This window comes from Scyliorhinus canicula, chromosome 16 (assembly GCF_902713615.1).
Source record: "Scyliorhinus canicula chromosome 16, sScyCan1.1, whole genome shotgun sequence".
Classification (NCBI taxonomy): Eukaryota; Metazoa; Chordata; class Chondrichthyes; order Carcharhiniformes; family Scyliorhinidae; genus Scyliorhinus; species Scyliorhinus canicula.
Window position 1 is genome coordinate 988,233 of NC_052161.1, and position 23,106 is coordinate 1,011,338.

At 49.2% G+C, this 23,106-nt stretch overlaps 1 protein-coding gene across 1 annotated transcript; it reads right to left on the reverse strand.

Annotated features, from left to right (window-relative positions):
* Nucleotides 1–10,615: 10,615 nt before the first annotated feature.
* On the reverse strand, nucleotides 10,616–19,643 carry LOC119979704 (alpha-internexin-like). Its single transcript, XM_038822259.1, has 3 exons — nucleotides 18,617–19,643; nucleotides 15,491–15,615; nucleotides 10,616–11,641 (listed from the first exon to the last, which is right to left on the reverse strand). The coding sequence occupies exons 1-3, from the start codon at nucleotides 19,616–19,618 to the stop codon at nucleotides 11,326–11,328; spliced, it is 1,443 nt and encodes a 480-aa protein (XP_038678187.1). The 5' UTR covers nucleotides 19,619–19,643; the 3' UTR covers nucleotides 10,616–11,325.
* Nucleotides 19,644–23,106: the final 3,463 nt, after the last annotated feature.

Consider the following 23,106-nt stretch of genomic DNA (forward strand, 5'->3'; position numbering starts at 1 on the left):
CCTCACGATCTTTCTTGCTTCGTCATTCAATGTTACATTTCTGCTAAGGACTTCAGCTATCGATTTAAGTTCTTGCTGCATGCTTTGAAAAAATCAAGAGGTTTGTCCTCAAACTTGCCGTGCTTAGTCTTCAAAGCCTTTGAAGATTTGAGGGTTTTAAACTTAATTTGTCTGTACTTCCCTGCATAGAACTCACACGGGCTTTGCATCCAGATTTGCATTGGCACAATTAGCCCCATACCTCAAGAAATCATCTTTATGCTGCTTTGTTCCCAATTTCAGTTTCTTCTTAATTGTTTGTTCACCAGAGGCTGTGGCGCTCGGGGTACAGCTCACACTAGCACTGCCTTGTCCTACCGTGGACTCTCCTGGGAAGCTCTCGCCAGCAGATTTAGATGTGAGATCCTGGTCTGTTTGTATCTCTGGCCCTCTCTACCTTATTACAAAATGATCCATCTTCAGTTCTTCACACAGTCCTGTTGGTTGCTCACTGGCAACTACAAAATGGAGGAATCCCACCTCTATAATTTTGCACCCAAAGCATTGACGTGCCGGACGTGTGACCTTCTCTCTGCCGCTGCCTCTGGCGGAAAGATTAATCGTTCATATTTAGGTTGATTGGCCATGATAAATTGCCCTTAGTGTCCAAAATTGCCCTTAGTGTTGGGTGGGGTTACTGGGTTATGGGGATAGGGTGGAGGTGTTGACCTTGGATAGGGTGCTCTTTCCAGGAGCCGGTACAGACTCGATGGGCTGAATGGCCTCCTTCTGCACTGTAAATTCTATGTATATTGAAAGGCCGATCACAGCCGGCATTCTTTTTCTTACTCTGAAACTTTATTTCTAATACCTAATTTTTACAAATTTATGATGTTTTTCTGCTAAAAATTAAAACAATTTCAGTTGAACATGTGCATCCTAACATTTACACACAAACTTTGTTTTAAATATATTTCCATTTCTTTAGAAATTTAACCAATTATACAAAAAAGAACAATCTTGTTTTTACTTTACAAACTACGACTTTAGAGGAGATGAAGTAACTTGTCAAACACTCACAACGTCACACTATCTCTTACTGGTTCCACTGCATTGCTCTATCCAAACATCCAAGTCTCTTCCCGCTCCATTCTCACCAAAACCTCTGACTTCCTGCTTTCCAGAGAGCCTCGACACAAAGTGATGACTGTAGGTTTCTTCCAGTGTTTACATATGTCAGCCCCCTTGACTGGCCTTGTTTAATCTGTATTCTGACAAACCTGGCCTGGCTTCCTCTCACTGTATCCACCTCAATCACAGACCACTTCCCGACCAGGGAGCGCAAACGGACGTTATAGACATAGACATAGAACAGTACAGCACAGAACAGGCCCTTCGGCCCTCGATGTTGTGCCGAGCAATAATCACCCTACTCAAACCCACGTATCCACCCTATACCCGTAACCCAACAACCCCCCCCCCCCCCAACCTTACTTTTTAGGACACTACGGGCAATTTAGCATGGCCAATCCACCTAACCCGCACATCTTTGGACTGTGGGAGGAAACCGGAGCACCCGGAGGAAACCCACGCACACACGGGGAGGACGTGCAGACTCCGCACAGACAGTGACCCAGCCGGGAATCGAACCTGGGACCCTGGAGCTGTGAAGCATTTATGCTAACCACCATGCTACCGTGCTGCCCCGTTGAACGGATTGACCAAGTAGCCGCAGGTTGCATACTGCCGATCGGTGGCGGGGGGGCGAGTCGAGCAGCGCGCAAAGGACGAGCAATAGAGTGGAGTTCCAAGCTGGGGTCACCACTGTTACCATCGCGTCCATGTGGATGCCCGTCAGCCCATCCCCCCCCCCCCCCCCTCAGCACTGCTCTGCGCGTGACGACCAGCTCACAACCCAGTTTCCTGCCACCCAAACACCACAACCAATCGGGGACTGCCCATGGCCGGCATTCTTAAAAGCCATTCGCGGCAGCTGGGAACTTCTTCCCGCGATCGGGAACACCACAACCGATCGCTCCATGACCCACCCTGGACCCACCTGCGGGCCGCAAACCTGAGTTTTTAAAAATCCTGTTCTAGATGGCAGTGGTCGTGGGTTTGGAAGGTGCTGCCGAAGGAGCCTTGGTGAGTTCCTGCAGCGCATGTTGCTGATGGTACATGACTGCCAATGTTTGTCTGTGTGAAGGGAGTAAATGTTTGTGGAAGAGGTGCCACTTTTGTCCTGGATGGTGTTGAGCTTCTTGAGTGTTGTTGGAGCTGAACTCATCTGGGCAAGTGGAGAGTATTCCCTCACACTCCTGACTTGTGCCTTGTGGACAGGTTTTGGGCAGTCGGGATGAATCACCCATCACAGGATTCTCACCTGTTTCCAGCCTCTCACCTGCTCTTGTAGCCACAGTATTATATGGCTGGGTCCAGTTCAGTTTCTGGTCACTGGTAACCCACAGGGTGTTGATGGTGAGGATTCATTGATGGGAATGCCAGGGAATGTCACGAGGAGATAGATGGATTCTCCCTTGTTGGAGTGATTTGGCCTCCACAGCCTCCTGTGGAGGACATCGAGTATAAAAACTGTCAAGTAATGCTACAGTTGTACACAACCTTGGTAAGGCCGCACTTGGAATATTGCGCACAATTCTGGTTGCCATGCTCCAAGACGGATGTGGAGGCTTTGGAGAGGGAGCAGAGGAGGTTTACCAGGATGTTGCCTGATCTGGAGGGTGTTAGCTATGCGGCATAGACTCGGACTGTTTTTATTAGAAAGACGGAGGTTGACCGGTGACCTGATAGAGGTCTACAAGATTATATGGGGCATAGATAGAGTGGATGGGCCGGCACTCTTTCCCAGGGTGGAGGGGTCAGTCACCAGGGGGCATAGGTTTAAGGACCGTGGGGAAAAGTTTAGAGGAGATGTGCGAGGCAGGTTTTATACACAGAGGGTGGTGAATGCCTGGAACACGTTGCCAGGGGAGGCTGTGGAAGCAGATACATTAACGACATTCAAAAGGCATCTTGACAAACACATGGGGCGGGATTCTCCGACCCCCCGCCGGGTCGGAGAATCGCCGGGAGCCGGCGTGAATCCCGCCCCCGCCGTCTCACGAAGTCTCCGGCACCAGAGATTCGGTGGGGGCAGGATCACGCCGTGCCTGTCGGCGCTCCTCCCCCGGCGATTCTCCGGCCCACGATGGGCCGAAGTCCCGCCGCTGTCATGCCAGTCCTGCCGGTGTGAATCAAACCGCCTACCTTACCGGCGGGAGCAGGCGGCGCGGACGGGCTCCGGGGTCCTGGGAATAATGGCCTGGGGAATAATGGGGAAATCTGGTACGGGTATCAATGGGAGAGTATTTTAATGGTTAGTGACTAAAATTCTGTTAAATTTAGGGATGTTATAGAAAAGGATAAAAAAAGGCCAGATGCAGACCAGGGAAAGAGAAATTTCAGCCTCACTGCAACTGTACCCATTGATGCCGAGTACCATCCTGGGGAATGATGGGATGATGCCGGTGTGAAAGGGTGGAATTATTTAAAGCCTGATACAATGCCTCAACATGCAGTGACCAATATTTCCTGTTTAACAAACTGCCCAGTTTCTTTTTTGTATATTAACCGGGTTCAAAAATCTTTATGTTGAAAGGTTGTAGGGAGTCTGACAGTAAGAGTCAGGAATCCCTGAGAGAATCATCTGGAACATTCAGAGTCCCAGAGCTAAGCAGCAAAGTGTTTACTCCAGCTGTGACCAGCAGTGTCAGCATCAGAGACAGCAGCTAGGGAGCTGCTGGAAGCAGTTCTGGCGTCTCGCTATCTCCAGGGCAGCTAGTATTTTTATTCATTTATTCCCTTTGCTATTGCTTCTGTCTGAGTCTGGTGTCGAATCACAGCAAGTCCCAGCACAGACTCAGGTGCTTCAGCCGGACCATTCTTAACCATCTCCCCTTGACATTCAATGGCATTACCATCACTGAATCCCCCGTTATCAACATCCTGGGGGTTGCCATTGATCATAAACTGAACTGGACTAGCCGCATAAATACCGTGGCTACCAGAGCAGGTGAGAAGCTAAGAATACTATGGCAAGTAACTCACCTCCTGACTCCTGAAAGCTTTCCCACAATCTATAAGGCACAAGTCAGGAGTGTAATGGAACACTCCCCACTTGCCTGGCTGAGTGCAGCTCCAACAACATTCAAAATACTCAAAACCATTCAGTACAAAGCAGCCCGTTCGATTGGCATCACTTCCACAAACATTCAGTCCCTCCACCACCAGTGCACAGTAGCAGCATCTGCAAGATGCACTGCAGGAACTTAAAAAGACACCTTAGGCAGCATTTCCAAACCCACGACCACGAGAAGGATAAGGGCAGCAGACACATGGGGACCCCACCACCTGGAACTTCTACTCCAAGTCACTCACCACCCTGACTTGGAAATATATCGGCCGTTCCTTCACTGTCACTGGGTCAAATTCCTAGAACTCCCTCCCTTACAGCACGGTGGATGTACCTACACCACAAGGACTGCAGCAGATGCTTCAGTATGATTTGGACAAGTTGAGTGAATGGGCAAATGAATGGCAGATGCAGTATGATGTGGATAAATGAGGTTATCCATTTTGGCAACAAAAACAAGAAGGCAGATTATTACCTTAATGATTATTGATTGGGAGAGACCTGGGTGTCTTTGTACACCAGTCACTGAAGGTAAGCATACAGGTACAGCAGGTGGTGAAGAAGGTTAATGGTATGTTAGTCTTCATAGCGAGAGGATTTGAGTACAGGAGCATGGATGTCTTGCTGTAATAATGCAGGGCATTAGTGAGGCCACACCTGGAGCATTGTGCGCAGTTTTGGTCTCCTTATCTGAGGAAGGATGTTCTTGCTATGGAGGGAATGTAACAAAGATTTATTAGACTGATTCCTGAGATGGTGGATGTATGTATGAGGAGAGGTAGAGTCACAGAATTTACAGTGCAGAAGGAGGCCATGGGTGTTTCTCTGGTTGGCCCTTGGAAAGAGCACCCGACTTAATTCCCACACCTCCACCCTATCCCCATAACCCAGCAACCCCACCTAACCTTTTGTTTTGGACACTAAGGACAATTTATCATGGCCAACCCACCTAACCTGCAAATCTTTGGACTGTGGGAGGAAACTGAAGCTTCCGGAGGAAACCCACACAGACACGCTGAGAACGTGCAGACTCCGCACAGACAGCGACTCAAGCTGGGAATCGAACTTGGGACCCTGGAGCTGTGAAGCAACTGTGTTGACCACTGTGCTAAGGTGCTGTCAGTTAGGATTGTATTCGCTGGAGTTCAGAAGAATGAGGAGGGACCTCATAGAAACCTATAAAATTCTAACAGGACTGGACAGGGTAGATGCAGGAAGGATGTTCCCGATAATGGGTGTTGTAGCCTGCACGGATCCCATTGGCTAGGAACAATTGTTACCCCATGATACTTGGGGAATATGAGCTTCCCCAATGAGGGGGGGTGGTGGGGGACAATCATTAACATCCCTGCTGTATAAATAGAGCTGGCCAGTGTGGTACCAGCTGGAGAGGGAACCAGTAGTGAACTACTGGCCCTGTCTACATATTGTTGTAAATAAAGTTGATTTCTGTTTGACTATACAAACTCGTGCTGGATTCTTCCTGGCCCTCACAAAAAGTGGGGGTGTCCAGAACCAGGGTCACAGTCCGAGGATACGGGGTAGACCATTTAGGACAGAGATGAGGAGAACTTTCTTCACCCAGAGAGTGGTCGGCCTGTGGAATTCGTTAGCACAGGGAGTAGTTGAGGCCAAAACATTGTATCTTTTCAAGAAGCAGTTAGATACAGCACTTAGGGCAAAGGGGATCAAAGGATTATGGGTGGAAAGTGGGAACAGGTTACTGAGTTGGATGATCAGCCATGATCACAATCAATGGTGGAGCAGGCTTGAAGGGCCGAATGGACTCCTCCTGCTTCTATTTTGTATGTTTCTATGACGAGTCAAGCAACAGCCTGGCATACTCATATCGCGGACTCATACCACACAGATAATGTTCCAGACACCACCATCACCATTGGGACAGTTCAGACCCAGCAGAGATGGCGACACAGTGGCATATAATCAGGAGGGAGTTGCCCTGGGAGTCCTCATCATCGACTCTGGACCCCATGAAGTCTCATGGCACCAGGTCAAATATGGGCAAGGAAACCTCCTGCTGATTACCACCATTAGCTGATGAATCAGTTACTCCTCCATGTTGAACACCACTTGCAGGAAGCACTGAGGGTGGCAAGGGTGCAGAATGTTGTGGAATGGCCTGGTAACACCACCACAGACCGAGCTGGCCAGGTCCAAAAGTGCTGCAGACCTCTATGACTCTATGACACCAGAAGGGTCACAGATGTAAGTGGGGAGAAACTGGACAATATGAGAAAAAAAGTGTCAAGATAGGTAGATATCAGTTCAGTAGGGCAGGAACAGGCTTGAACAGATCTCCCAGGGTAGTCCTGTTTGTTTGCCTTGGGAAGGAGATGGAAGCTGACTGGGTGTGTTGGGGAATGATCTCCAGAGCAGAACCAATGGCTTGATGTTTGGAGGTGGGGTCAGGTCCAGGGGGAGGTGAATGGGTGTTTCTCTGGTTGGCAATCAGTAGCTAGTGGTGTCCCTCAGGGATCAGTGTTTGGCCCACAATTGTTCACAATTTACACAGATGATTTGGAGTTGGGGACCAAGTGCAATGTGTCCAAGTTTGCAAAAACACTAAGATGAGTGGTAAAGCAAAAAGTGCAGAGGATACCGGAAGTCTGCAGAGGGATTTGGATAGGTTAAGTGAATGAATAAAGAACAAAGAAAAGTACAGCACAGGAACAGGCCCTTCGGCCCTCCAAGCCTGCGCCGACCATGCTGCCCGACTAAACTAAAATCTTCTACACTTCCGGGGTCCGTATCCCTCTATTCCCATCCTATTCATGTATTTGTCAAGATGCCCCTTAAACATCACTATCGTCCCTGCTTCCACCACCTCCTCCAGCAGCGAGTTCCAGGCACCCACTACCCACTGTGTAAAAAACTTGCCTCGTACATCTCCTCTAAAGCTTGCTTCTCACACCTTAAACCTATGCCCCTTAGTAATTGACCCCTCTACCCCAGAGAAAAGCCTCTGACTATCCACTCTGTCTATGCCCCTCATAATTTTGTATCAGGTCACCCCTCAACCTCCTTAGTTCCAGTGAGAACAAACCAAGTTTATTTAACCTCTCCTCATAGCTAATGCCCTCCATACCAGGCAACATCCTGGTAAATCTCTTCTGCACTCTCTCTAAAGCCTCCACATCATTTTGGTAGTGTGGCGGCCAGAATTGAACACTATATTCCAAGTGTGGCCTAACTAAGGTTCTATACAGCTGTAACATACCGCATGCCATATGCCTTCTTGACTACCTTCTCCACCTGTGTTGCCCCTTTCAGTGACCTGTGGTCCTGCACACCTTGATCACGCTGACTGTCAATCCTCTTGAGGGTTCTACCATTCACTGTATATTTCCTACCTGTATTAGACCTTCCAAAATGCATTACCTCACATTTGTCCGGATTAAATTCCATCGGATATCTCTCTGCCCAAGTCTCCAAACAATCTAAATCCAGCTGTATCCTCTGGCAGTCCTCATCGCTATCCACAATTCCACCAACCTTTGTTTCGTCCGCAAGCTTACTAATCAGACCAGTTACATTTTCCTCCAAATCATTTATATATACTACAAACAGCAAAGGTCCCAGCACTGATCCCTGTGGAACAACACTAGTCACAGCCCTCCAATTAGAAAAGCACCCTTCTATTGCTGCTCTCTGCCTTCTATGACCTCGCCAGTTCTGTATCCACCTTGCCAGCTCACCCCTGATCCCGTGTGACTTCACCTTTTGTACCAGTCTGCCATGAGGGACCTTGTCAAAGGCCTTACTGAAATCCATATAGACAACACCAACTGCCCTACCTGCATCAATCATCATGAATGGGCTCGGGTCTGGCAGATGAAATACAATGTTGACAAATGTGAGGTTATCCATTTTGGTGGGAATAATATCAAAAGAGATTATTATTTAAATGATGAAATATTAAAACATGCTGCTGTGCAGAGGGACCTGGGTGTGTTTGTGCATGAGTCGCAAAAAGTTGGTTTCCAGGTGCAACAGGTGATTAAGAAGGCAAATGGAGTTTTGTCCTTCATTGCTAGAGGGATGGAGTTTAAGACTAGGGAGGTTATGCTGCAACTGTATAAGGTGTTAGTGACGCCACACCTGGAGTATTGTGTTCAGTTTTGGTCTCCTTATCTGAGAAAGGACGTACTGGCGCTGGAGGGTGTGCAGAGGAGATTCACTAGGTTAATCCCAGAGTTGAGGGTTGGATTACAAGGAGTGGTTGAGTAGACTGGGACTGTACTCATTGGAATTTAGAAGGATGCAGGGGGATCTTATAGAAACATTTAAAATTATGAAGGGAATAGATAGGATAGATGTGGGCAGGTTGTTTCCATTGGCGGGTGAAAGCAGAACTAGGGGGCATAGCCTCAAAATAAGGGGAAGTAGATTTAGGACTGAGTTTAGGAGGAATTTCTTCACCCAAGGGGTTGTGAATCTATGGAATTCCTTGCCCAGTGAAGCAGTCGAAGCTCCTTCATTAAATGTTTTTAAGATAAAGATAGATTTTTTTTAAAGAATAAAGGGATTAAGGGTTATGGTGTTCAGGCCAGAAAGTGGAGCTGAGTCCACAAAAGACCAGCCATGATCTAATTGAATGGCAGAGCAGGCTCGAGGGGCCAGATGGCCTACTCCTGCTCCTAGTTCTTATGATAAGAACTAGGAGCAGGAGTAGGCCATCTGGCCCCTTGAGCCTGCTCTGCCATTCAATGAGATCATGGCTGATCTTTTTGTGGACTCAGTTCCACTTACCCACCTGCTTACCATAACCCTTAAGTCCTTATTTTCCCTCCACGTAAGCCAAAAGCAAGCCCCCAGGAAGATGCATGAGGCCATGACACCAGCTTTTCCACAAAATGGTTGGTGCTGAAACTATGAGACTCAGAGTCTGTTAAAAATTATTGTTAATTAGAACCTTGGGTTGTAATTCAATTGTCAACTGCTAACTGACTTACTCTCTAATCTACAACTGGAGTCTCTTCCAGACTTGAATCTAAGCTAACAATCCACAACTTCCGATAAAAGAGCCCATGATTCAAAGAGAAAATGAGTTCTCCGTGGTTTTGCAGCCAATATTTATCCCCTGTAGCGGTTACTTGAACGACTTCCGGTGGCGGCCATGGTGTGAGTGGTCGCACGTTTGGTGGCTCCAGCTTGCGGCGGTGTTTTTGGACCCATTCACCGGCTAACGGGTGGCCTTGTTGAGGAAGAAAGGTGCAGGAGAGGTGGAAGAAGTGTGTTCCACTGATGGATGGATTTGTGGATCAGCAATGGTTTTAAAAGAAAGGTGCTGTTGGAGTGAGAAGCTGTACCTGGGACACCGAGGAAGATGGCGGAGGGTAAGTGTACGGCCCTAACGTCGCAGTGGTCGCCCAGCGGAGCAAGGAGACATTGGAGGACTTGGCAAGGATGGTGGACCTGATTAATTTGGGGATCGACCGCCTGGAAATGAGGCTGGAGGCTCAGGGCCTGGCAATCCAGAAGGTGGAGGAGACGGTGGGGGAGCACGAGGAGCAGCTCACCTCGATGGCAGCCGAGATGGGGGTGATGCAGGATCATCAGAAATGGCTGCAGTGGAAGGTGGAGGATTTGGAGGTAGAATCTGAGGATTGTGAGGCTGCCGGAGGGCAGTGAGGGAGCGGACGCTGGCTCATACGTGCCTCAGATGTTCGAGAAGTTGCTGGGAGAGGGGGCCTTTGAACAGCCCTTGGAGGTGGAGCGCCGGACAGGGAGCTGGTGACTAAGCCGCAGCGTAACGAGCCGCTGAGGACAATGGTGGTGTGCCTGCACTGGTTTTTGGAAAAGGAACGGATCCTGAGGTTGGCCAGGAAGATGAGGTGATGTACCTGGTAGGTCAGTCAAATTCGAGTGTACTAGGACCTGGGTGCGGAGCTGGCCACCTGCTCCCTCCGGTAAGGTAGGTGGTTTAATCCACGCCGGCAGGAGAGGGTTGACAGCGGCGGGACTTCGGCCCATCGCGGGCCGGAGAATCGCCGGGGGGCGGCACGCCGACCGGTGTGGAGCGATTCCCGCCCCCGCCGAATCTCGTGGGGCAGAGAATTCGGGACACGGCGGGGGTGGGATTGACACCAGCCCCTGGTGATTCTCTGACCCGGCGGGGGGGTCGGAGAATCCCGCCCCCTGTTAGTAACTAGATAAATGCAAATCCTGTCAATGTGCAGTGAGTTTTTCTTGTTTATAATTTCAGCTTTTTTTCCCCTTGAATTGGGTTAAAATTAGAATTGTGTTCATTTTACAGAATAGCCTTCACTTTCCTGCTGGCTGTACAGGCTCCTTACTTACTGACTTCATGTTGCTGAAGCAGAGACCTCACTGTAACACTGATTACAGAGCGAGTTCCTTGTACGCAGTACTCCTGTTCAAAATATAGAAATGTTGAAAACCATAGGAGGCCAAGACATAGAAAATGGGTTAAGTTTTTGGTTTATTTACACAAATCGAGACAGTGGAATGTACGTGAAACTTTTTACTAATAATGAGATCCAGCAGTGTGAACAGGTGTGACCTCCACCCTTTAAAATTCACATTTACACAAAGACATTCTAACATTTCATTCTGCTTCCTGTATCTCATTGACAGGCTCCATCTGGACAATTGCTGGGATCATGAAGATGATTCTTTGAAAGAACAATGTCCATTGGAAGTTGAGAATCTGTCATGATGAGCAGAGTGTGACATGCAGACACTGGAATACATGCAGCTAATTTCTAGACAACATGGACAGAATTAACTACACAGGACAGGTAAACTTGATGGCAGCAATTCTTCTGTGCTTGTTGAATGGGTAATGAACAAACAGTGACTGGGATCCCGCACCAGGCGCTACAATCACCTTTACACCTCTGGCCCATTTGGTCTCAAGGACCAGTCCTCCTGCCCAAAATCATAGCCCAAAATGAGGCATCTGATGTTTCAGTGAAATACTGGACCAATAAAGGAGGTGTGGTTCAGACACCGGGAGGTGGGAGTGGAGTGGGCCATACAGATGGGGGTTTCAGATAGAAAACCAGCCATTGTTAGTGGGCATTTCAGAGGCTGTGCTAAGGAATTCTGCCATCAGCTTAGTGACCTTCCATCTAGCTCAGGGGGAGGGAGGAGCACAAACACCCAGTGACTTATTTTGGAGGATTGGCAAATTCTGTTTTCTGGCCAGTTGTATGCTGCTCCTCTCGATCAACCTTCTTGGTTGACACAATGGTTTCTTCAATGATCTCCTCATAAGCCTCTGTTTTTTGTTTGGAGGATTGCTTGGAGGATTTTGATGTCATTTTGGGCTGCTCTTCCTTCTCTTTCTTGGAGCTGACAAGGGTAGAGGAGGTCATGGTGGAGAATCGGGGCTGGAATGGGACTGATGATGCTAGGATTGAGCTGGTAGGCGGCAGGTTGATAATACTGGTGCTGATCCTGGTCTCTTCACCTTCCAGTAACTTCCTGTTAGACAGAAAAAAGAAATCTAATGTTACACAAAACAAGGAGACGTCACCGAGCGTCCACAATCCTCCACTCACTGACTGATTCACAAAAAGTGGTGGTAAGAGAATAGGTTGAGCTTTTGGCTTGGAATTGATTCTCTCCCTCCAGTAATTGTCCCCAACGTTTCTCTTCTCCTTTGGCAATACAATTCCCCCCCCATTTAAAAAGATATATTCCCAATTTCACAAGATATCCTCCCATCCAGATTCAACTTTAAGAATCATAGAATTCCTACAGTGCAAAAGATACCATTCGGTCCATCACATCTGCACCGACCCTCTGAAAGAGCACCCTAAACTCGGCCCACTCCGCCGCCCTATCCCCCATAACCTAATCTTTGGACACCAAGGGCAATTTAGCATGGCAAATCCACCTAATCTGCACATCTTTAGACTGTGGGAGGAAACCGGAGCACCCGGAGGAAACCCACGGGAAAATTTGCAAACTCCACAGTTACCCAAGAATGGAATTGAACCCAGATCCCTGGCGCTTTTAGGCAGCAGTGCTAACCACTGTGCCACCACTGTACCAATGTGCCTCCTCCATTAAACAGTGCCCTCTATTAGAGGACATTATTTAATGAATAGGTGACTAAATATCAATCACCTACACTTTCCATTTTCTTAGGGCAGCACGGTAGCACAAGTGGATAGCACTGTGGCTTCACAGCACCAGGGTCCCAGGTTCGATTCCCCGCTGGGTCACTGTCTGTGCGGAGTCTGCACGTTCTCCCCGTGTCTGCATGGGTTTCCTCTGGGTGCTCTGGTTTCACAGTCCAAAGATGGGCAGGTTAGGTGGATTGGCCAGGCTAAATTACCCTTAGTGACCAAAAAGTGAGGAGGGAATATTGGGTTACTGGAATAGGGTGGAAGTGAGGGCTTAAGTGGGTCGGTACAGACTCGATGGGCCGAATGGCCTCCTTCTGCACTGTATGTTCTATGTTATTCTGACACTTAGCTGCCCTGCCAATGAGAACAGTGAACATCTATAAAAGGAAAATACTGTGGATTCTGGAAATCCAAAGTAAAAAGAGAAAATGCTGGACTAATTCTGCAGGTCTGACAGCATCTGTGGAGAGAGAAACAGTTGACGTCTTAAGAACATAATAACTAGGAGCAGGAGTCGGCCAAATCTGGCCCCTCGAGCCTGCTCCGCCATTCAGTGAGATTATGGCTGATCTTTTGTGGACTAAGCTCCACTTTGCGGCCCGAACACCATAGCCCTTTATTCTTCAAAAATTGATCTACCTTTGCCTTAAAAATATTTTTTTTGGCAGCCACTACTACCGGGCTTGTGGAGTACCGAGCTGGTGAGAACGGCAGAGGCGCCGTTAACAGTGCCCCTATATGCCTTAACAACATTTAATGAGGTAGCCTCACTGATTTACTGGACAGGGAATTCCACAGATTCACGACCTTTGGGTGAAGAAGTCCCTCCTCAACTCCATCCTAAATCTGCTCCCCCTTTTTTTGAGGCTATGGCCTTAGTTCTAGTTTCACCCGCCAGTGGAAACGCTCCCTGCTTCTATCTTACTCATTCCCTTCAGAATGTGATATGTTTCTACATGATCCCCGAGCTCCCAACTTTCACTGACCTACTCAGTGGCCCTCTTATACAGTACATAATCCTCTTGATCTGAAGAGACTATGGACTCAAAGCGTTCACTCAGTTTCGTTCTCCACAGATGCTGTTGGATCTGCTGAGTTTTCCCAGCATTTTTGAGTTTTATTTCAGCTCTACCCCAATCTGATACTGACAGAAACCCAGGCCCTAAACAGGGGCCACGTTAACAAATGGACAAATTAAATAACCGGATAACACCAATTAGTTGCCTCAATTCATGGTTACTGACAGATGTCCCTCCAACAGTGTTTCATTACTGTCATGGTTATCACATTTACTTCACATGCGAAAGATCCCCAGTTTGAAACTGGGCATTTACATTTCTAAATTCTTTCAATTTCAGAGTGAGGAAAATTCCCTCCTCCATTGACCAATAACTCAGATTCCACCCGATTGTCTCAGGGGACAGATTTTCAAACTGCACTCGCAGCTATTTCCACTGGGTCAAGGGACAGGATCAAAAAATGATGAGTCAAACCTTTCAAGGAATTAAGAAAAACTGACACCAAAGGCGGTAAAAGTTCAAGAAATGCAATTATGCTAAATGCTAATTTTAATGCAAATGTATTAATTTCTGTTAACCATAGGTATTGAGATATGGGGACAAAGGAACATTTTATTTTATGAGTTAGTCACAGATCAGCCATGATCTTACCAAATGATGAACAAGGCTTCAGGGTCTAAATATTGTGCCTTTGGACCTCTGCAGATACTGAGGTGGCATATGATCAATGCTGGGACAGTAAAGACTGTCCAATTTGTGAGTTAACATGAATGCAGCAGCTGACGTCACTTACACCAGACAATGCAGGAAGATTCATTAACCCTGCTCCAGGACAGACCACTTTCTGAATCAAACTATTTCACTCAAATTCTCATTACTGGTGAAGAAGCCCTAGAGAGGCAAGTGTGGGATCATTCTCTGATCTCAGCTGTAACTTTGGGGTCACAGGATGGTCATGGTCTACTTGTTGGCAGTCAGTTCTGGTGGTCCATTGTCCATCTCATGAACACAGAATAGCCAGGGCAGGTACTGGTCATGATCCAGTGGTGTTGCCAACACCAATCAAGGGCAGACTTGGGTTTATTTTTTAAAATATAAATTTAGAGTATCCAATTTCCCCCCCCCCCCCCCCCCAAAATAAGGGGCAATGTAGCGTGGCCAATCCACCTACTCTGCACATCTTTTTGAGTTGTGGGGGTGAGACCGACGCAAACACAGGGAAAATGTTCAAACTCTGCAGGGAGAGTGACCTGGGGCAGAGTTTGAATCTGAGTCATTAGCACTGTGAGGCAACAGTGCTAACCACTGTGCCACTGTGCCACCCCCAGACTTGGGTTTACCATTTAGTGAAACAGGCTGACATTCATTGAGGGTTCTCGCTGATGAATGGTCACTTGGATAAGATAGAAAAGCGAGTTAGGCCCCAGTACCCCGCTCCCTCCAAGTTTGAAGCAAAAGGCAATGATTAACTGGATACCCTCCCCGCCCCCATTCTCGAAAGTGTTGTCTGTGGGGTTAATCATCTGAACTCATTTACTGAGGGAACAGTTGACTATCAAAGTACAGCTGAGCTCATTTCTGGCCTCAGGTTTTCAGTCAGCTTCACTTTCAATTTTGCCAGGGGTTTTATGAACTGCCAAATCTGGAAGCAGGAAACAAATACAAGAGACAATCAACTATCGGAATCAATACACTCAATACACTCTGGGGCAGCTGGTCACACAGGCATTGAGACAACAGGACAATAAGAGCATCAGGAAGTAAGAATCTTAAAGATTCACATTCTTTTACAATGTTCTCCTAACAGTAGCTCTTGGTCATGTACAAATCAATAGAACATTCTTCTGGTCCAAAATCAAAGGATCCAAGAATATCTTCTCGAGGGCAATAATGGACGGGCACTATGAGTGCCATCCACATCCTCAGAACAAATTTAAAAGAGTTATCCAGATCCTGCAATGAGTTTGTTGGAGCTCAGCATGCAAGCTGACTACAGGCTACACCATTCCCATCAACAGGGGCAGTGGGTAGAGGAGAAACCACTATATAGCCCACTCCTCAGGAGGGGGTGGTCATTCCAGATGACTCACTTCAATGAAGAGTTTTCCCCTTCAGAGGGCCTAGTCCAGTAATCACAAATCCCAATTCAGGTTATTAATCAGACACTGTCAAACTCTTACCGATAAGCAGCAATCTCTATGTCCAAGGCCATTTTCACATTAAGAAGCTCCTGATATTCCCTCAGGTGTCGAGCCATCTCAACCTTGGTGTTGCTCAGCTCATCTTCCAGTTGGCCAATAGTGTCCTGATAGAATGAGAAATAAATGGTCTTAAACTCCACTCATTAAACTGCTTTCCCTCCCAAACATGAACTCATCTCAGGCAACTTGCCCACTTCGATGAGACTTTACAGAATGTGTTGGCTTCTATCCTCAGCCTTTGATCTAGACACACCAGAAAGAACAACCTGGCTGATTTCCTCTCCAAATCACAGGATGTGAAAACTAACAGTAATGATCCAACTGTTCCAGTGCTGAGTTCTAGATCAAAGCAGGTGCCTCAGTCACAGCAGCGGTGACTTTAATAAGTGCATCAGGCAAATGTGGTTGACCCTTCACAATACAGGAGCAGATAGACCCTGGTTAGCTAGCTGACTGTACTCATCTGATTGAAATGTTTAACTCAAGTTTCAATAGCCCAAATACACAAAGCTCCAAATTAAATGTGACATAAAATTTGCCATTTGAAATCATGTCCCAAGTATTTCCATTAATAAAAACCAAGTCAATTTCTAAAATTCATGCTTCCCTCCTAGTGTTAGCTGATGCCGATTTATTACTGTCCATCAGGGGAAATGAAAAGGGAGGAACTGAACAAAGAACAGTACAGCACAGGAACAGACCCTTCAGTCCTCCAAGTCTGCACCGATCACGTGTCCTATCTAAACCAACCACCTGTATCCTTCTGTACCCCATCTGTTCATGTGCCTATCCAGACAGGTCTTAAAGGTCACTAACATATCTGCCTCAACCTCCTCACTTGGCAGTGCATTCCAGGCCACCACCACCCTCTGCGTAAAAAAACTTCCCCCTCAACTCCACTGAACCTTTCCCCCCTCACCTTGAACTTGTGCCCCCTTGTAATTGTCATGTCCACCCTGGGAAAAAGCCTCCAACTGTGCACCCGATCTATACCCCTCATGATTTTATAAACTATCAGGTCACTCCTCAGCCTGTCTCTCTAGGGAGAACAATCCTAGTTTATTCAATCTCTCCTCTTAGCTAATACCCTCCATACCAGGCAACATCCTGGGAAACCTTTTCTGTACACTTTCCAAAACCTTCACGCCCTTCTGGCAGTGTGGTGACCAGAATTGGACACAGTATTCCAAATACACATATTGTCATCTTAAAAGCTTCAACACTGCCCCCGCCCAGTAGCCCCACATTATGATAAAGATTAATTATTCTTGGGCACTAAAAAGACTTGCATTTATATTGCACCTTTCAACCACTTTCATTCATTGAAATACTTAATTGTAGTCACTATCATGATGAAGAGAATCTGAACCAGTTCAAAGAATCCGTCCAAATATTTTCCAATATCTACCAGGAAAGCATTTGGTGGGGACAGTGTAGAGGGACCTTTACTCTGTATCTAACCCCGTGCTGTACCTGTCCTGGGAGTGTTTGATGGGGACAGTGTAGAGGGGGCTTTACTCTGTATCTAACCCTGTGCTGTACCTGTCCTGGGAGTGTTTGATGGGGACAGTGTAGAGGGAACTTTACTCTGTATCTAACCCCGTGCTGTACCTGTCCTGGGAGTGTTTGATGGGGACAGTGTAGAGGGAGCTTTACTCTGTATCTAACCCTGTGCTGTACCTGTCCTGGGAGTGTTTGATGGGGACAGTGTAGAGGGAGATTTACTGTGTATCTAACCCCGTGCTGTACCTGTCCTGGGAGTGTTTGATGGGGACAGTGTAGAGGGAGATTTACTCTGTATCTAACCCCGTGCTGTACCTGTCCTGGGAGTGTTTGATGGGGACAGTGTAGAGGGAGCTTTACTCTGTATCTAACCCCGTGCTGTACCTGTCCTGGGAGTGTTTGATGGGGACAGTGTAGAGGGAGATTTACTGTGTATCTAACCCCGTGCTGTACCTATGCCATCTCTCTCTCTGGTGTTGTCACTGGTGCTGAATCCTCTCTGCTCTCTCTCACCACTGATCCCCCACACCACCACCCAGTACCTGATATCCGCTGTGTCCAGGGCTCGCTGTCCTAGGGTCAGTGCCCGGGCAGCCTCTCTCAGGCACTGTGTCCAGTTTAGCGCAATGGGCTAGACAATTGGTTTGTGATGCAGAACAAGGCCAGCAGTGCAGGTTCAATTCCTATACCAGCTTACCCGAACATGCGCCGGAATGTGGTGACTAGGAGCTTTTCACAATAACTTCATACTTGTGACAATAAAAGGTTATTATTATAGGGGCAGGTTTAGCACAGTGGGCTAAATAGCAGGCTTGTAATGCAGAACAAGGCCAGCAGCGCGAATTCTAGTCCCGTACCAACCTCCCTGAACAGGCACCAGAATGTGGCGACTAGAGGCTTTTCATAGTAACTTCATTGAAGCCTACTTGTGACAATAAGTGATTATTATTATTGAAGCCTCCCTCTCTCTTTCTCCCCCCCCCCCCCCCCCCCACAACTCCGGTATCTGCTAGCTGCTGTGTCCTGAACTTGGTGCCCGGGGCAATGTTTCTCGGGCGCTGTCCCCGGTGTTGAAGCCTGTGCGCCCGGCGCTGTCCCTGGTGCTGAAGCCTGGGCGCCAGGCGCCGTCCCCGGTGTTGAAGCCTGGGCGCCCGGCGCTGTCCCTGGCGCTGAAGCCTGTGCGCCCGGCGCCGTCCCCGGTGTTGAAGCCTGTGCGCCCGGCGCTGTCCCTGGTACTGAAGCCTGGGCGCCAGGCGCTGAAGCCTGTGCGCCCGGCGCCGTCCCCGGTGTTGAAGCCTGGGCGCCAGGCGCTGAAGCCGGTGTTGAAGCCTGGGCACCCGGCGCTGTCCCTGGTACTGAAGCCTGGGCACCCGGTGCTGTCCCTGGTACTGAAGCCTGGGCACCCGGCGCTGTCCCTGGTACTGAAGCCTGGGCACCCGGTGCTGTCCCTGGTACTGATGCCTGGGCACCCGGCGCTGTCCCTGGTGCTGAAGCCTGGGCGCCAGGCGCTGTCCCCGTTACCCCCTACCCTGCCGGTAGCCGCTATGCCGAGTTCGCTGCCCTCTCCCCGGTGCTGTGTCTCCCCCCCCCCCCCCCCGGTACCTGGAGGCTGCTGATCTCGGCGCTGTGCCGCTCCTCCATCTCCCGGAGCTGCCTCTCCAGCGACTCATTGGTTCCCCGCACGGCCTCCACCTCGATGGTGCGGGACTGCAGCTGCCGCCGGTACTCGCTCAGCTCCTCCCGGTTGGCCCTCAGCGCCTCGCTGCTCTTGGCCGCCGCCTCGCTCATGTCGGCGAACTTGGTCTTGTACCAGTCCTCGGCCGACTGCGTGTTGCGGGCCGCCAGGTTCTCGTACTCGGAGCGGATGTCCCGCAGCGCGGCGGTCAGCTCGGGCTTGGCCGTGTCCACCTCCACCTCCACGGGCAGCTGTGCGGCCTGCAGGAGGTTCCGCAGCTCCTCCACCTCCTCGTGGTGCAGCCGCCGCTCGAAGCTCAGCTCCTCCATCAGCGACTCCAGCTTCTTCTCCAGCTCCAGGCGGGCCAGGCTGGCGCCGTCCACGTCCCGCTGGTAGGCCCGGCCGGCAGCCTCAGCCTCGCCTCGGGAGCGCTGCTCCTCCTCCAGCCGCAGGCGCTGCTTGTTCAGCTCCTGGTCCAGGCTGTCCCGCTCCAGCAGCGCCTGGCAGCGGCCCGAGCTCAGCTCATCCACCTGGGTTCGCAGCTCCCGCAGCTCCCGCTCGTACAGCTCGGCCAGGCGGGAGGGCTCAGCCTGGCGCTGCCGCAGGAGGCCCAGCTCGGCCTCCAGGCCGCGGTTGTGCTGCTCCAGGCCGCGCACCTTGTCGATGTAGAGGGCGAAGCGGTCGTTGAGGCCCTGCAGCTGCTCCTTCTCGTTGGTGCGGGTGATGCGGAACTCGAGGCCGAGGCCTGGGGCCTGCAGCAGCTCCAGGTCGGCGGAGCGGCGGAGCATAGCCGGGGGGAGGCCTCCGGCCCGGGGCACGGACAGCGAGCGCAGGCCGCGGGCCGGGCTGCCGAAGCGGCCGGCCGAGCGGGGGCTGTCCCCCCACAGGCGGCGGTACGAGGACGGGTACAGATCCGGCCCGGAGCTCATGGCGGCGGCGGTAGCGGCGGGACTGTGGCCGGGCGGCGCGCCGGCGCCTTTATCCCGCCCGGGACAGCCCACCGCCCGCTGCCGGAGGGGGAAACAGGGCGGCTCCCTGCCCCCCAACACCCTCTGCCCCCGGCCCCGGGCTTCCCCCACCCACCCCCCGGTCACCCCCCACTCCCACCCCCACCACCCTCTCCACTGCCGGGCGGCTCGGTGTAGCCGCCCCCTCCCCCGGACTCAGGTCCCCCCCCCCCCCCCACCCCACCAGTCCCGGCAAATGGACCCGGCCGCTGACTGATTATTAATGAGCTTCGTTTGCATAAATTAACAGCCCGGCCCCGCCCCCATCTGGAGCTCCTCAGAACCAGACTGGGTAGGGCAGGGGAATGGGCAGGGCAGGGCACTGGGCAGGGCAGGGGATTGGCTAGGCGGAGTGGGCCGGGCAGAGGACTGGACAGGCGGAGTGGGCTGGGCAGGGGGATAGGGAAGGGCAGGGGGACGGCAGGGGGTCTGGGCAGGGTAGGGACTAGGCAGGGTGTCTGGGCAGGGCAGGGGAACTGCGAAGGGCAGGGGGTCTGGGCAGAGCAGGGGACTGGACAGGGGGACTGGAAAGGGCAGGGGAACTGGGAAGGACAGGGGACTGGGCAGGGGACACTGATCAGTGGGAGTTCAGATGCAAAATAGGGACAATGGGGTTTACCCAGTTTATATGATGTTAGGGAGGATGCCATGTTGAACATTTATTTCAGCACTGGACAGCAACTGAGTTGTAATACAGTTAAACAACCCGATTATAGTTTAATATTACAGCAGAATTATAGACACGATTGAAACAGTATGAGTTACATCCGAATATATGCAGGAATCTGGCAACGTTTTATTACTTGAGGAAAATAAAGAGCTTTGGGAGATTTCCAGCATTTTCTCTTTTTATTTCCTATTTCCAGCAGCCGCAGTATTTGACCTGCGCTGTCTCAGTGCTGGAAACTTCACTGTTTCAGGGGTGGACAGCGCCAGAATCCGCCGCCTCACACGGCACTGATAGTAAACAGGAGTCGGAACATTCTATGTCACATCAGATTCTATAAAGGATGAAAACTCAATGCATTGCTTTAAAGGTTTTCCAACATTGGACTGCCTCTGTGTCATATTAGGGGTTACATAACATACATGATTTGGACAGCCATACAGGACGATAGAGAGGTGTGTATATAACACAGGCACATATATATTACATATAAATGTGTGTGTAACTGTATGTGTGTATGTTTATGTGTGTTTATGTCTGTGTATATATGTTTGTGTGTGTCTTTGCGTGCATCTGTGTGTTTGTCTGTTTCTGTGTTTCGCATGTATCTGAGCACCCGTGCCTATGTGTTTATCTGTGCGTGTAAGTCTGTGTTATACATGTGTATATGTTTATGTATACATGTGTGTTTCTGTGTGTAACGTGTAAATAAATAAATAATCTTATTGTCACAAGTAGGCTTACATTAAGGCTGCAATTAAGTTACTGTGAAATCTCTGTGATGAGTTTGTGTATTTGTGTGTACGGATGTATTTTTCTTTTGTGTATGCATTTGTGTGTTTGCATGTGTGTATATATGTGTGCGTATGTATGGATGTGTGCATGTGTCTGTATGTATGTGTGCATGTGTTTGTATGTGTATGTGCATGTGTATGTATGTATGTGTGCGTGTGTATGTATGTATGTGTGCGTGTAACCAGAATTGGGTGTCTGGAAGTCTGTGTGCTGTCAGGGTTTGGAACATCTGCTCTGAGCTGGAGATGAACTTGCAGTGGGAAGGGGAGGATCCCATTGCCGTGGTCCATGGACGTACCAATGACGGAGGTAGAATGAGTTCTGCAGAGAGAGTTTGAGGAGCTAGGCACTAAAGTAAACAACAGAAACTCCAAGATCTGGATTATTACCTGAGCCACTAGCAAATTGGCATAGGGTACATTAAATTAGAGATGTGAATCTGCGTCTCAAAGACTGGTGGTGTGGAGAAGTGGTCTCATAGAACATAGAACAGTGCAGCACTGAACAGGCCCTTCAGCCCTCGATGTTGTGCCGAGCATTGTTTGAAACCAAGATCAAGCTATCCACTCCCTGTCATTCTGGTGTGCTCCATTACTAAAATCTTACTAAAATCCATGTATATGACATCAACTGCTCTACCTTCATCTACACACTTAGTTACCTCCTCAAAGAATTCAATCAAATTTGTGAGGGAAGACTTACGCTTCACAAATCCATGTTGATTATCCCAGATTAAGCTGCGTCTTTCCAAATGGCCATAAATCCTATACTTCAGGACCTTTTCCATTAACTTACCGACCACCGAAGTAAGACTAACTGGCCTATAATTACCAGGGTCATTCCTATTCCCTTTCTTGAACAGAGGAACAACATTTGCCACTCTCCAGTCCACTGGCACTATCCCCATGGACAGTGAGGACCCAAAGATAAAAGCCAAAGGCTCTGCAATCTCATCCCTTGCCTCCCAAAGAATCCTTGGATATATCCCATCTGGGCCAGGGGACTTATCGACCCTGAGGTTGTTCAAAATTGCTAATACATCCTTCCTCAGAACATCTACCTTCTCCAGCTACCCGCCTGTATCACACTCTCATCCTCAAAAACATGGCCCCTCTCCTTTGTGAACACTGAAGAAAAGTATTCATTTAACGCCTCTCCTATTTCTTCTGACTCCATGCACAAGTTCCCACTACTATCCTTGACTGGCCCTACCCTCACCCTGGTCATTCTTTTATTTCTCACATAATAGTAAAAATCCTTGGGGTTTTCCTTAATCCGACCTGCCAAGGACTTCTCATGCCCCCTCCTAGCTCTCCTGAGCCCTTTTTTCAGCTCATTCCTTGCTACCTTCTAACCCTCAAGTGACCCAACTGAACCTTGTTTTCTCATCCTTACATACTCTTCCTTTTTCCTCTTGACAAGACATTCAACCTCTTTTGTGAACCATGGTTCCCTCACATGGCCATTTCCTCCCTGTCTGACAGGGACATACCTATCAAGGACATGCAGTATTTGTTCCTTGAACAAGCTCCACTTATCATTTGTGCCTTTCCCTGACAGTTTCTGTTCCCATCTTATGCTTCCTAATTCTTGCTTAATCGCATCATAATTACCCCTCCCCCAATTATAAACCTTCCCCTGCTGTATGGCCCTATCCCACTCCATTGCATTAGTGAAAGGCACCGAATTGTGGTCACTATCTCCAAAGTGCTCTCCCACAAACCAATCTAACACTTTGCCCGGTTCATTACCCAGTACCAAATCCAATGTGCCCCCCCCCCCCCTCTTGTTGGCCTATCCACATATTGTGTCAGGAAACCCTCCTGCACACACTGTACAAAAACTGCCCCATCCGAACTGTTCGACCTATAGAGGTTCCAATCAATATTCGGAAAGTTAAAGGCACCTATGAGAACTACCCTGAGACCTCCACACCTATCCATAATCT